The sequence below is a fragment of the Balaenoptera acutorostrata genome, chromosome 15, assembly GCF_949987535.1.
Source record: "Balaenoptera acutorostrata chromosome 15, mBalAcu1.1, whole genome shotgun sequence".
In the NCBI taxonomy this organism is placed as follows: domain Eukaryota; kingdom Metazoa; phylum Chordata; class Mammalia; order Artiodactyla; family Balaenopteridae; genus Balaenoptera; species Balaenoptera acutorostrata.
Window position 1 is genome coordinate 43,339,235 of NC_080078.1, and position 14,861 is coordinate 43,354,095.

Below are 14,861 nucleotides of genomic sequence, written 5' to 3' on the forward strand. Positions count from 1 at the left end.
CAGGAAGACACCAGTCTCGAAGCAAAGAGGCCTGAGCACTTAGTCGCAACGCCGCCTCTTCGTCGCCAGCGTGCACCCCGCCCTCTCCCATGGCGCCCCGCCCCTCCTAGCCGTCTGCCCCGCCTCCTCCCCGCCCCTCCATGGCGCCATGACCCCAGGAAGTTGCCCCACCCCTCACGGCGCCGTGCCCCCGCCCCTCCATGGCGCCCCGCCCCCACCCCGTGCGGCGTCGGGGCGCAGTGTCTACCCGCGATGCATGGTGGGGCCGTTGCATCGGACAACCCGGGTCCCGGCCGGCCGCCCGGAGGCTGTGAGGAGTGGTTGCGGGGGCGGAATGCACCGGGCCTCCGCGCCGTCCGCGCCCCTGGCGAGCCCCGACTACTACGAAAGGCTGGGCCGCCTCCAGCACGGGCTGCGGGACAGGTACGGCCTACCCGGGGCGGGGGCGGGGAGTCGGCCGGCCCGAGGGTCCGCTGGAGACCTGCCCCCTGTTCCTTCCCGCTGCCCCCGCCCGCGGTTCCCCTGGGCCCGTGTCCAGTCCTGCGACGCCCCACCTCGAGCTCCCGGAGGGGCCTGGAGGACGTACCAGAGACACCTCCTTATGGGCAGTATCCCGCGGGAGCGTGCGGCCGTGTCACTGAATGTGCCCAGAAGTGAGAGCGGGAGTTTCCTGCCTGTCACTCTCAATCCAGCCCCGTGAATTTCTCTAGTCCCCTTCCACACGCCCCCTCCCCGGCTTTTCACATTGTCATCCCACCCTGACAGCTGCGCTGCATCAGTGATGACAGGTCCAGGAGCGCAGGCGGGAGAGTGAGTGTGTGTGTTCGTCAAACATGTGCCCTGTTTAAATGCGGGGGACTTTTTTTGTGGGGCCAGATTTCCAGAGAAGGGATGACATTTACAGCGGGAGAAGTCCAGCTTTCAGAGGGTTCATGATACCTTGATTAAGACATGAAAGATGAGAACCACTGAGAAACAGCTTGATCACATAAAGAGAGAAAATTATAAAGCAATTTACTATAAATAACTACATAAAAGACAGGTTGTTGAAACTATTATTCAGCTGCTAAATTAATTGGAGTTGGAAATCTCATTAGTTGACAAGAAAGGAAATAGATTTTTGGATCTCTTGATAAACAACGTTTAATGAGTGTTAAAAGTTACAAAATCATTTTAGTGAAGAGAGCTGTGTGTGATGATTCTAAAATGGCAATAATTACATGGAAGGTAAAGGCAGAAGTTACTGGTTTTGAAAAGGAATTATATTCAACCTATGCTAGATTTAATTCTTGTTAAATATTTATAGAGCATCTACAAGAGGCCTCCTTAATCATTCTCACTGTATTTACCTCTGAACCCTTCTCTACATCCTGTTTTCTTTCTGACATACCACTACTCACCCACCCACTCACCTCACCTCCAACTTAAAAAAAAAAATCACTTCCTGCAGTGCCTTCATTAAGAGACAAGACAGTGCTCTGTGCTTTGGTACACTTAAAGTGCTCTGTGTTCTGCTAAAAGAGTGGCTTAGTTACCCCAGGCCTTTAGTTATCTGTATTTCTTAACCCAAGTTCTAATTTTAAAATGTTACTGGTTCAAATGGCATGTTTTAAAAAAAAATTAAGTTAATTGTGAGTTATCATTTTTGCTTCCTGTGCTAGGAACACCTGGCTGTTTATAGTCCTTATGGTATAATTTCTGTGTAATGATTATTACTCACGTTATGTCTAACACTTAATGCTTTCACTGTTAAACAAGGTGAGGCTGTTGAAATTATATAAGGAATTTGAGTCAAATTTTACAGCCTATTCATGGTTCTGCATTTGGAGGTTTGTTTCAGTTTTAAGTCAGTACAAATTTGTTACTGTGTGTATTCACTTTTCATTTTAAAAGTCCATAACTAACTCTAATGCATAGTTAATAAGTACAGAGGCAAATAACTTCGGATACAAAGAAAACTGCAGGACAACTGTGGAAACCTAGGTTTTAGTCCTCCAACAGTTGTGTGACCTTGAGCTGGTCATTCAGCTCCCCTGACCTGCCTTCATCACCAGAAATGAGGGGCCTTGAATACTATGTAAAGTAAGGCCACAGATTTTTATCTCTAGTAGAGCAATGAGCCTTAAAGTAAAAAAAAGTTGAAAGCTGTTAGTTTTGCAAAGCAACAAGCAATGAATATTATCGTCTGTATCCCATCTGAGTGTTTGTATGTACCTGTTTGTTTGTTTGACCAATCCCCGTGACCATAAGGACCTTTTTTTCCTTAAAACTCTAGAGTCATTTTAAAGGCTGCAACCCTGGGTAGTCACAGCTGATTTGTCAGTCTGAAAATGTCCTGGGAATGGTAGAGAAAAACAACTTGCCCTTTCTCAGTCCTCTTAGAGGTGGGGTTATTGCAATGTTAGCTGGTCTAATAACTGGGCCCTCCGCTTGTAAGTGGTGTATTTCTAACCCAAATTGTCTTAGACATACTCACACATAGATGTAATTTTATATTCTGAATTTTTTCTTTTTTGTATACAGTGTTTTCTCTGCATCATGGCAAAAGCCAGTCACTGAATCTAAAAGAGCCTGATGGAGTGACTCGTTACAGTGTGTTTAGTGCCACAAGCATGATAGTAACATGAAAGTGGAATCGACTCTTACAATTATATAAAAACATCCCTTGAAAAGGCCCATTAACCAGCCCCAGTTTTTTCAATGCCAATATTGATTCAGAGTGAGATATCATAATAGTCCAGAAATTGATGCTGAGATATTAGTTGAGTAAAGTTGAAGATGGTATTGAGACAAAAATAGAATAATAAGCAGCTTACAAGGAGAAAACTAAACCCTGTGGCTGTACTTTAAGGACCACCCAGCTGTGTAAAACTTTGAAAGGTCCAGGTCAGAGGTGCAGGTGATTGAAACCGGGGCCTGTGGATACACATCTCAGGGCTGGGTGTTTAAAGATTCTGAAATAGAGATTTAAGATGCAGCAGTTCTAAGATGATCCTCCCAATAAGCCTTTCTCTGGCTTTTTATTGGGGTAAATATCTTATTTTAAGTCTTGAACGTAAAGTAGATATGAAAGTCAGTGTTGGGGGCACTGCAGCTTGGATGTGTTTAGAAACTGGGCCTGTGAAGAAGAGTTAATGAGATCAGCATCATTTTGCCTGGAATTAGAAGGCCAAGAGGTGTTTGTGATTTTTCAGTGTTTGAAGGGTCGCAGTAGAGAAGTATGACCAGTGGACGTCTGTATGTACTGAAGACAGAGCAGGAACAAGGAAGTTTTACATTCATTATTGAAAAGAACTTTCTGCTTGGGAGATGATGGATTCCCATAAAGATGGTGGTCCTTTTTCATTCGAGGTCATGGGCGAATTTTTAAAATTATTTTGAAAAAAGTTCAAGCTTACAGAAAAGTTGCAAGAATAGGACAAAGACCTCTAATATTCCCCTCACCCAGATTCCTCAGCTCCTTAACATTTTATCATTTTCTTTTTCCCTGTCTGTCTGTCTCTCTGCCTGTCTATGTAAAAGCATGAGACTTCTTTGAACCATTTGAGAATTGCAGATATGATGTCCCTTACATGATCGCTATGTAACCCTTCTAATCAGGAAACTAACATTGATACACCAGTCCACAGGCCCCAGTCACAGTTCACCAACTCTCCTAACACTTTTTTCTTTTCTGGTCCAGGACCCACCTGTGAACCCGTGTTGCCATGTCTCTCCATTCTCTCCCAGTTTGGAACCATTCCTCCGTCCTACCCTGTCTTCCGTGTTCCTGACAGTTTCATAGAATAAAGCTCTCATCCCAGAGGGTGATCCTCAAGCTGGGTCCGTCTGATGGTTCCTCATGACCAGACAATGATCATGTTTTCTTGGCAGGAATACCACAGAAGTGAAGCATGACATCAGGGGCAAGGTCACAACTGCATTTAAGGGTCTTTCTGTCCCCCTAATTTAACAGCAAATTGCTTACACTGTCCGGTCAATCACTCTTCATTATCATATTGATCATGAAACCTTAGAAGGGGAATAAATATTTCTAACAGGGAAGCAGTTATATCACATTTCCTTCACTTCTCTTCCAAGTCCAGTCTTAATGAGAAAGTAAAGATCTTTGTGAAGCTACTAATTTAAAAATTTGTGATTCTGTAATTTTTTTCTTGTTTAAACATAGGCACACCCCAACCAAGGAATGGATTGTGTTCCCCAAGCAAAGACTAGGTGTTTGGATTTTGGACACCATTTTCCCTGTAAAAGAATTTTGGTTAAATAGTGGTTTCCATTCTAGATTACACTGAGGAGAAAAATTTACTGAACCTATAATATAGCTAACAGTGTAACTTTGGGGGTTTTTTTTAAAGGAAAAAAACGACTGAAGGAAAACAGAAGCTAATAATTAAGGGCTCCCAAGTGGACATGGCCTCGGCCCTTTCCCTCAGGAGGCCAGCCTGAGCGCCCATCCTCTGCTGGACTCCTTTGATTAACAGTCTTTTTTTTTTTTTTTAGCATTTTTCTCTTAGACATTATGTGATTTCTCTTTCGGCCTTGGTTAATTAATGTTAACTTAGATTACCAGTTTGACTTCCGTTGAAGCTTGTACTTTGGTGGTCTTTGAGCAGAGCCGTCTGTAGTTAAACCTCCAAGGGCTCTTTTTGAGACTGGGATGGCTTCCTGTTCAGCAGTTTTACCCTCTAGCCCCTTGGTTTTGGCTGCTGCCACCTTTTCTGCTGCCCAGTTTCCCCTGCTTCTTGCCCAGGCTGGGTGTGCGGGTGGGCATGTCAGCTCTGTCCTCTAGCTTCCTGCCAGCACTTACCTGAACATCACAAGCTATGTCTTTACTGGCGGTACCTCCAGGGACTAGCAGTCAGTGATGAATCATGGCGATGTTATCAAGTTATAAAAGGAAATGCCTTCAGTTCCAAGTAGTGGTGTCAGGGGACCTGGTCTTCCCCAGATGTGAGTGAGGCCAACTCTGCTTCTCAGAGATCTCTTCCTAACTCAGCCATGTGGCCCTGCCCAGGCCTGTCTGGTTGGGAGCAGAGCGAGCCCCCAGCCTTCAGTCCAGGATGGATTTATGGAAGCCTTGTGTGTGGAACCCCCATTGTTCTCAGAGATGCTGGCCATGTTGTATTTTGCATATTTATCTTGTTTATTGTCTGCCCTTCCCCCTTGAATGTCACTGCCTGAGGGCAGGGACCTTCGTTGGGCCATTTACCTGGTCAGTCTTCACCTAGAGCAGAGCCTGGCTCACCACTGCACTCAATAAATAATACTTGCTGAATGAATGAACCTGCTTCCCAGCCTTTTCTCACTACGTTTCCCCATTTACTTCGAGAATCTTGTTCTTTTTGCTTCATATTGGTGTCCTTTTTGCTTCCCTAGTGACTGCTAAGGACTTTTGTGTCTTGAGTTTCAAATGCAGCTGACATTTTCTGCTTCTTAGACCAGAGAAGCATTCTCACAAAGGAGATCGTGTTCTAAATCTGCCTGCCTGTTACTGATCAGTGTAATTTATTCATAAAATATTTTCTTTCTGTATTACAGTGAAAAGAAGAGATTGGACCTGGAAGGGAAACTCTATGAATATAATCAATCTGATACATATAGGTAAGATATGACAAAGTTTTAAAACCAATTTGCCTATATTAATCAAAATTTAACCCTAATATCAATGTTATAAATACCATAGTTGTAGTCCTGTTGCCATTCCTTATTTCTAATGTGTAATCATTTCAAGTAAACACTGCAATTTAATATAATCACTATTAAGTGTAAGAATAAATTTGATCAAAGTATAAGATAAAAATTATTGTATTTTCATTATTTGATATTTGTGTTATTTCAGGAATCTTTTGCTGAAAAAACTTAAGAATAAGACACATTATAGTCTTACTTATCTTTTTGGTCACAATTTAAACACATTGAATCTGTGAATGATTAAGTCATAATTATTATAGCTGACCTTTAAACAAACTGTTGTAGGCAGGGTTACGTGGTGTCTTATGTGTTCATGGGTGTATGACAATGACTGTTAAAATTATTCTGAGCAGTGGATAATATACATATTATCCTTTTTAGGCTACTTACTCTAACATTAAGAGCAAACTTTAAATATTTTTAATTATATTTTAAGGAAACTGAACTTTATCCTTAAGCCAAATATATGGTGTAACCGCCAATATTATTCATAGGAAAGTTTTCTGGCTGTGATAGAGTTAAGTTTGTGACGTATCCACTTCATAGTACGAGTGAGAAATGAAAACATCTCATCCAGAAGAGAGAGAAGCCAAGAATACTTTAAAACCAAAGCACCCATCAGGTCCATGTTTCCTCATCTTCAAAATTATTCTTTCGCTTTGTTTAGTGTCCATACTTCCAAAGCTACCAGTCAGAGTAGACAGCCATGTGTTTCTAGCGGCTCCAAAAGAGACAGGAAGAGTCAGCAAGACAGTGGAAGAAATAGCAGTGATGTGGATGCTGTGGCCTCAGAAGTGGGCCCAAGTCTGGGAGGATCGTGGCAGTTGCCATTTTTCTAGCCCCTGACTACAGGGACAGAAGACAGGGCATAGACTCTTCCTACAGCCTGTTCTCGGGTGGCTTCCCGGCATAATGGCGGTAGGCCGGGTGAGATGAGAGACCAATGGGAACATTCACCAAGCTTCGGCTGGCTGAATTTGTTCCCCTCTCTCAGTCTCTTGTTTCCTGGAAGACAGAGGGTATGGTTTGCTAAAAATACGCTTTCTTTGCCCGTAGGATAAAATCCAAACCATCTAACATGGCTGCCTCAACCTGGTTCCCCCAGAAGGCAGAGTCTGAGACGAGGGTTAGTGTGTAGGTGGTCGCTTATTTTAGGAAGTGGTCACACAAAGGGCTGGGAAGAATGGAGTAGGAGCTGGTAACTGCTGTGGGCACCTGCGGCTCCATCTCTCTGCTCCTCCCAAGTGTCCACTCAAGGGAAGGAAGAGGGGGCTCTTTACCTATCGGTTCCTGACCCCCGTTGGTCGAGGCCATCCCAGGAGGTGTTAACTCCTCCGCACCTCCAGGCTTTCCCTGCTGCAAATTCAGAAAAGCAGCCCCAGGAAAGCAAGATACCAGGGGCGGCGGATGCAGGTGCTGCCAGGTTGCTGCAGCCATGGCTGCAGGAAGAACAGCTGGGCCAGGAGGAGGTGAGGTGGTGCGGTGGTGTACCAGAGCCTCTATTATCTGCCCCTGTTTAGTTTTCATCATTACCATCTCTTGCCAGCCTCTCCCTAAAATTCTGTATGGACTGAATCCTCGGTTTCTGGAACGTGACAAGGTTTTGTATAGTGAAGCAGGTAGACTCTCTTGCCAGGTGCCTCTGTTTAGTCTCAGCCCTGCCAGCACTTAGCCAGGCAACCATGGGACAGTAACTTCAGTATTCTGTGCCTCTGTTTCTTCATCTGTCAAATGGGGATGGAGATAGTTATGAGAACTTAATAGAGCCTTAAAGCAGGGTCTGATCCAGAGTAAGAGTCAATAATTTATTGTTTATGACCATTTTTTGTCAGTATCACTGTTATTCTTATTTATTGCCTCTGAGCTTTCCAACATGCTCTCTCCTCTGCCGGAATGTTTTCCCCTCATCTTCTCACTCTTGCTTTCCCCAATTTTGGGTTAACTGTTAATTCATCCTTCATGTCTCAGCTGAAAAATAATTTCCACTGGGAAGGCCTCCTGGGCCCCTTCAGCTAGGTCACATTGCCCAGTCTTTAAGAGTCCCTCGCAGTTTCCCTCATAGCAGCCATCACACTATATTGTGTGTATCTAAGTTTTGTTTCCCTGTTGTCCCAAGCTGCATGGCTTTCGTATGCAGAGTGCTGACTGTATGAATGACTGCATGGAGGGCTAGATAACTTGCTGATGTGGTCAGCTTCAAGGGTTAACGTGAGGGCAGGAGTGAAGCTAGACTTTGGGTGGAGAAGGCGTGGTTCCTATTGTACCCACTCCAGGTGGACTCTGGTCGCAGCCAGCAGCCTCCCCAAGTGCCTGCGTGGGAAAGTATGTCGGGTTCCACCTCTGTTACTGTCACTTGTGTCAGAAACGGCAGGCATGGGCAGCAGTACACCCAATCCTGAGTTTTTTGTTCAGAAGGAAAAATGGGGACAGCCAACCAAGATCAAAGCACAGAATTATTAGCACGATAGAGTTTCTTGAAAATTATTGGCTTAGAGGTGGGAGTTTAAGGTCTGTTGTTGATTAATTTTTAACATCTCCAGCGTCTCTGCAAATCTGTTTTTGAGGGTGAACATTTTTATAGTTTTCAACTTATTTTTGCTTGATGAGAGAATGTTGAATAATTAATTGAGCCAACAATGGAAATGCTACATACCAGGTACTCTTATGACTTAAATACTTGTGAAGAAGAAAGAGCTGAGAGGAGCAGTGTTGGTAATGAGGGGAGAGGGGCTGCGCAGTTCTAGCCGCCTGCTGTGTCTTTTGATACTGCATTTTGGATGAGAGTCTCCAAAGGTTTCTTCACAATTTGAGTAGAGTGACAATCCATATATTGTTATAAAATATTTTCATAATACAGTATGTTATTGCAGTTTCTAAAAAAAATTTTAAATATCTAAATGAGAACTTTTGGGGCATTTTAAATTTCAAAATTTCTTAATGTTTATGGATTGTGGTGCATAGTGTGATTCTATTTCTATATGAGCAGGTAGTTTTGAAATTGTCACATAAAAGAATGCCATTGGGCTGTTCATCTGAAAAGGGCCACATAGACACGGCTCTTGACACCACACTTAATTTTGAGAAAGAAATCCATACAAATCTTTACGTGTGAGTGGTGTAATGTGGTCTGGTATCCATTTCTCAGGAGAGTTATGCCTAGAGGTGATACCTCAGTGATGCTGCATTAATTTCCTCTCTAAAAATGCATATGCATCCTGCCCTTTAGGCTGCAGCGTTTGGGTAAAATATCTTAGAATACGTTGTCTCATTAACAATTTTGTTAAATTCTCCTCCTTAGAGTTGTTCAAGTCTAACTCCATCGTTTAAAAATCTGCTTTTATTCTTCTAGAGTTAAGCTGAAGTATGTAAAACTAAAGAAATACCTGAAGGAAATATGTGAATCAGAAAAGAAGGCTCGTACTCGAAACCAAGAATATTTAAAGCGGTTTGAGCGGGTCCAGGCTCACGTTGGACACTTTACCACAAGTTCAGAGAAGCTGCAAGAACTGAAGGTGACATCTCATTGTGTACTGTTTTCTTTTGTCCTTTTTTGCTAAGATTGGGATTGGGACTAGTGAGCAGTAAGTTTCTGGTCCGTGGCAGTCCCTGATGTTCAGTCGTTCACCCGTAAGTTAACTGTCAGTTTTCTCTGGGAATTAATTACCATGTGGCCAGATTTTGATCAGAGAACTTGAGATTGCATCTTCTCAGATTTCTACTTTAGTTGAGGAATTACTGGAGCATCTATACTTTGTTACTCTGCACAAGTAGTTAAATGGGCACGGCCTCTGGCCACACCTGACCTGGCGCCTGGCACATGGAATCTCTTGGCCTCAGGACTGAATTTGAGCAACGTCAGGTTCCCTGTGGAGCCTGCTTCCTTCTTCAGAGGTTCTTTTTCTGTGGCCTGAGCCCCTCTGTTCTGGGCAGGCTGGGTGTCGGGGGGAGACTGGAGAGAAGAACTGGCCCAAGGACTTCACCCTCATGCCCGTCGACTCTGCGAGCCAGAACAGCTGTGCCTTCCCTGCCCTCTCCGACCCTGGCCCCCACTCCCTTAGGCTGCCTGGCAACCTTCTGCTCTACAAACTGTGTCAAGCATGGAGGGCTAGGCCTTGTTTCTCACCATTTGTGCTGCTCAGGGCTTTTGCCCAACTTAACCCACCTGCATACTGGTTACCGGAGAAGTTGGCTTCAGCACTTCCCTTTCTTTTTTTTCCTCTCACAGTTTTCCCCTAGCCTTGTATAATACAGATTTTAAGTACACAGGAAAAGAATTATTATAATGAACATTCATGCTGTGGTCTGAATGTTTGTGTCTCCCTGCCCAAATTCATATGTTGAAATCCTAACCTCCAAAAGTGATGTTATTAGTGGGTGGGGCCTTTGAGAGGTGCTTAAGTCATGAGGGTGGGGCTCTCATGAACGGGATTAGTGCCTTGTAACAGAGGCTCCAGGGCGCTCCTGGCCCCTTCCACCAGGTGAGGAGACAGTGAGAAGATGGTAGCTCTGAACCAGGAGGGGTCTGTCACCAGAAGGCAGCCATGCTGGCATCTTGATCTTGGACTTCCAGCCTCCACAACTGTGAGCAATACATTCCAGTTGTTTATAAGCCACCCAGCCAGTGCGGTTTTATTACAGCAGCCTAAATGGACTGAGACAACTCATGATCTAACCAGATGCAACAGTTGTAAATATTTTGCTATATTTGCTTTGCCTGTGTGTGTGTGTATGTATATTTTTTCCTGAGCCATTGAAAGTATGCAGCAGAACCCATGACATTTCTCTCCTAAATACTTGAGTGTGGATCCCTTAAGAACAAGGACAGTCTCCTCCATTATCGTACCATTATCACACCTAAGAAAATTACTGATGATTCCATAATATTATTTAATATTCAGCCAGTATTTCAGTTTCCACAGTTCCCTTCAAAAGTCTGTTTTTCCAGACCAGGAGCCAACTAGGGTACACATTACATTTGTGTCCTTTTTAGTCTCTTAATCTAATTTGGTTTCCTACCAGTCTTCCTTGTTTTTTTTTTTTAAATGATACTGGCTTTTTGAAGAAGCCAGGCCAGTTGCTTGTAGAATGACTTACATTCTGAATTTGACTCATTATTTAACTTGTGTAGCATCCCCTGTGTTTCCTGTAAACTGGAAATTTGGTCTAGGCCAGAGCTGCCCAGTAGAACTTTGTGGTGATGGAAACCTTCTGTCTCGGTACTGATGCTGTCTAATACAGTAGCCACTAGCCGTACGTGGCTACTGAGCACTTAAAATGTAGCTTGTGACACTGAGGACTGAGTTTTTGTGTTAAATTTAATTAATTTAAGTAGTCACAGCTGAGGTCATACATTCTACTGCATCCCGTCAGGAGGCTCATGAGCCATGATGTCAGGTGGTCTTGTTTGAGCCAGGCTGAGTTTGATGCCTTTGTTAACATGGTAACCTCTAGGTCTCTCTATTGTAAGGTACCTTTTTTCCCTTTGTAAATTAGTAAATAATTTTACTTGGCTTGACATCTTGGGAATACCTTGTTCCTCAACAGCCTTTTGCCTAGCGGTTTTAGGATCCATTAGTGATGCCTGAATCAGTTATAGTGGAGGTTGTGAAATGGTGATTTTCTAATTTGATCTCATCTTTTACATTTGTTAGCTGGCATTCTTCTATGAAGAAGAGCTTTCTTTCCTTCTTCTTTTTCTCCCTCTCTCTGTCTAAATGTCACTCTGGGCTTGTGAATCTTTATTTAGTCATTATATTATCAATTACTGTAATTATTCTTTTGTTGCTTACATTCTCCCAAATTTTGCCAGTGAGAGTCTCTTCAAGTTGGCTCCTGTGTCCTTTTGACAAGATGTTCCAGGTTTACCTTATACTTCCCTGCCTCAGACTTGGAATTAGCCTCTTATCCGAGGAGCCGTGGTTCCTTTGGGTGGGAAGGGGTATTTAGAAACCAAGATCTGGAGGCTAGATGTGCTCAAGCAATAGTGAGTCTTAGCTACAGCACTCCAGGTTTTTCCTCCTAGTGTTCAAGTAGAATGCTTAAGGCTCAAAAAGCAATTGTTATCAACATTGTAAACCTCTTTTCTTTTCAGAGAGTTCAAAGAGAAAATAAAAGTGGTGGACAAAGCAGGGAATTTCTTCTTCCCAGTGGAATAAAGGAAATAATAGAAGTCTTCCTCTTATTTTCATATTGATGCTTTACTTAATTGTTGATTTCTCATTATAACCAAATGTGAGAGGGAAGAATTTGAAAGGAAGTATCATCCTTTGTAAATATTTTAATACTGAGAGCATTTGTTGTGTATAGTATGATATGTTAAAAAAAAAAAAACTTGTCTCATGAGCTACTAAAGAATATCAGCATAGGGGACCATTTTCAAGAAAAGAATGATAAACTGTATTTCTAGGACTGTGTAAAGCTTTATTCATAAATATCATTAAAAAATGACACAGATATTCCTTTTTGAATTTTGGAGAAGGAATGCCTTTTAAAAAATCTGATGATGGCATAAAAGGGCAGGTCATGTAGCTGCAGTTGGGAAACATACGTGTTCCGTGGAAAACTGTACGTTGGCTGTGAACCAGCCAGTGATGCCCGTGACACCACCAACTCAGCAAGCTGTGCAGTGAGCGGAGTGTCCAAGCAGTGGGGGTCGTCCTGTTTCTTCCTGCCTCTTCCTTTGTGCCACGGCCAGTTGTGGCCTTAGGAATACCAGAGCCACTTGTCACCCTTAATCCTGCCCCACTCCCATGTCACATCTTCACCTCACGGAAGTCTTAGGAGAGAGGTGTTCTGGTTGAGCCACCTACGTGGTGTATTTGCCACACACCCCAAAATGCCCGGGGCGTTTTTCCTTGAATAGAGTATAGTTAGTGCGAATGAACTTCTAACTGGTGGAAGTCCAGAAAGTGAAACAAGGTGAAGCATTGTGAGAGAAGTGGGGATTTTGCCCAAATTATATTAAGTGAATTTCTCCCTCTTTGTAAGACTAGGCCCACTTAATTGTAGAATGTTAAAATCTTTTAAAATGGGCTAAAAAACTTTTTTTAAAAAGCCATTTCAACTGATTTTATGAATTATACTACTTTATTTGGGGGCCTATAATAATTTTCAGGGCTTTATAAGGATAGTGATGTATCATGTAGTTTTGTAAATACAGTTTTGTGGCCATATTGCTACTTGTCAGATGGATGAAGAGGATGAATAAACTCAGTTCACGAATGTAAATAGGAGAATCACCAGTGCTGTGAAGAGGGTGCCCCTCTCTCCCTCTTCTTGCCCCCTCACCACCTCTCCCCACCCCGCCCACTTCACCTCTGTTTCGCCTCCCTCCTCACACTCCCCACCTTGGCAGCTTTAGTGGAAGGGCCCAGCTGGCCCTGAGAGCAGTTTTCCTCAGGTGCCCTTTGCTCTTGTCTCAGGTTGGCTTTTCTCTGAAGCTGACCCTGAGACAAGGGTTCGGATGTAAGTGGCTTATCTGGGAAGTGCAAGGATGCCGAGAGGCAAGTGGGGAGCTGAGACAGGGAAGGACAAGTGGCCGGAATGGGGGTATTAAGTCAGCTACCACAGTCGGCACCTGGAGCTTAATTCCACAGGGAAACTCCACCAAATGGTTCAGAGCATTTGGGAGATGCATAGCCGGGCTCCTGAGCATCGCTGATCGAGGACTGCTGGGGGAAGGGCACAGGTGTGGTGAGCTCGTTAACCGTGTGCTCCTGTAGGCAGAGCAGCCTCCCCAGGCTCTGAGGGGCCTTAAGCACGGAGACAGGGGTACTGGAACTTAGGAGCACTGAGAAAGGTCCCACGGTCACGTGTGGAGCATTGCCAGTCTCTGCTTTGGCCTCCTGCATTCAAGTGCTGGGCTTGGGGCTGGCATGTCAGGGCTCAGGGAGGGTCCCTGGCCGGGAGCAGGTCATCATCTGGTCATGTCTCCCCTCTGCCTGAAATCCTTGAGTGTGCAGCCTTCTCGGGACAAAGCCCAGGCGCCGATCTCTGCCTGCCAACTACCCACGGCTTCAGCCTTCTGACCACACACAAGTTCTCTTCTCTCTCTGTCCCTCTCACACAGCTCTACAGATGTGCACATTTTCTCTCCCCACCCTGTCCCCTTCCACCCTCTCCCTCCATCCCCACCCCTCGCCCCTGTCTCCCCTGCTCCCCTATCCCAGTCTTCCTCCTGCCATCTCCCCTCCCCTCCTCCACACCCCCATCTCTTCCCCCCTCTCTCCCACCCCACGTCTTCCCACCGTGCCTCTACATCTTTATCTCCCACACGTGCGCGTCTGCACTCTCTCTGCTACACACGTGCTGAATGGTTTGTAATTCCTTGAATGCACCACATTCTCTCCTATGTCCTTCGACTAGGAGGACATAGAGGAGACCTCGCTCCCTCTATGCTGCCGTAGGTCTATGTCATATGATCTACATAAGCACCTCCTTCATGGTACTGTCATTGTTGCGTGTCTGTTTCCCCACCTCACCGTGAGCTCCTTGTCTTACTATTTCGGTGCTCTCAGTGGCACATAGTAAGTGCTCAGTAAGCACTGACTGAAAAGTAATTCTTCCATGTTCTTGTTTTGTTCTCTTATGGACCGTAAACAACTATGTGAGGATGAACGTGTGTGATTGGACCCATGGCAAACCACCCAGGAGCATTTGTGTTTGATAGCAGAGGCATTTTGAAGACATAATGTCATTATTTAAAGATGTGATCTTGTTGAAAATTCAGTCATCAGGTTACATGTGCCTATAGGGCATAAAATTTGAAGAGAACGAATCTTTTGAGCTCTCATTCAATTCCTGCTAAGCACTGTGACAGCCACTGTGGGCAGAGCATGACCTTCTGGCTCCTGGAATAGAGTATAGTTGGAAGACAAAGTCTGTAGCAAATCCCATTTTTTTGCCTGTTAATATGTCCTAGTTGAATAAATAAATATTCCTCCATATCTTTTGGTAAAAGTTCCACATTTAAGAGGAAGCCCATATACTGGAAAAAAATAGGAGAGGGAAAAACAAAAAGACTGTGAATCTCTCATATTCATCTGAGAGTCACATCAGTTTATTTAACTCTCTGTAGCCATCCTTCAACTGTAATGTGAGGAGGCCAGGCCAGCTGATCTTCAATGTCAATTCAGCTCTGTAACTGAGAATTACTGTACAATTTCAAAGAC

The 14,861-nt window shown here is 44.1% G+C and overlaps 1 protein-coding gene across 4 annotated transcripts in view; it reads left to right on the forward strand.

Moving 5' to 3' along the window:
• Positions 1–202: 202 nt before the first annotated feature.
• The window catches only part of KIZ (kizuna centrosomal protein), a 114,013-nt gene continuing 99,354 nt past the window's right edge, over positions 203–14,861 (forward strand). For all 4 annotated transcript variants that reach the window (XM_007191883.2, XM_007191884.2, XM_007191885.2 and 1 more), the window contains exons 1-3: positions 203–423; positions 5,539–5,601; positions 9,041–9,203. In XM_007191883.2, coding sequence (XP_007191945.2) covers positions 257–423; positions 5,539–5,601; positions 9,041–9,203 — 393 coding nt within the window. In that variant the 5' untranslated portion in view covers positions 203–256. The remainder of the gene's footprint in view (positions 424–5,538; positions 5,602–9,040; positions 9,204–14,861) is intronic.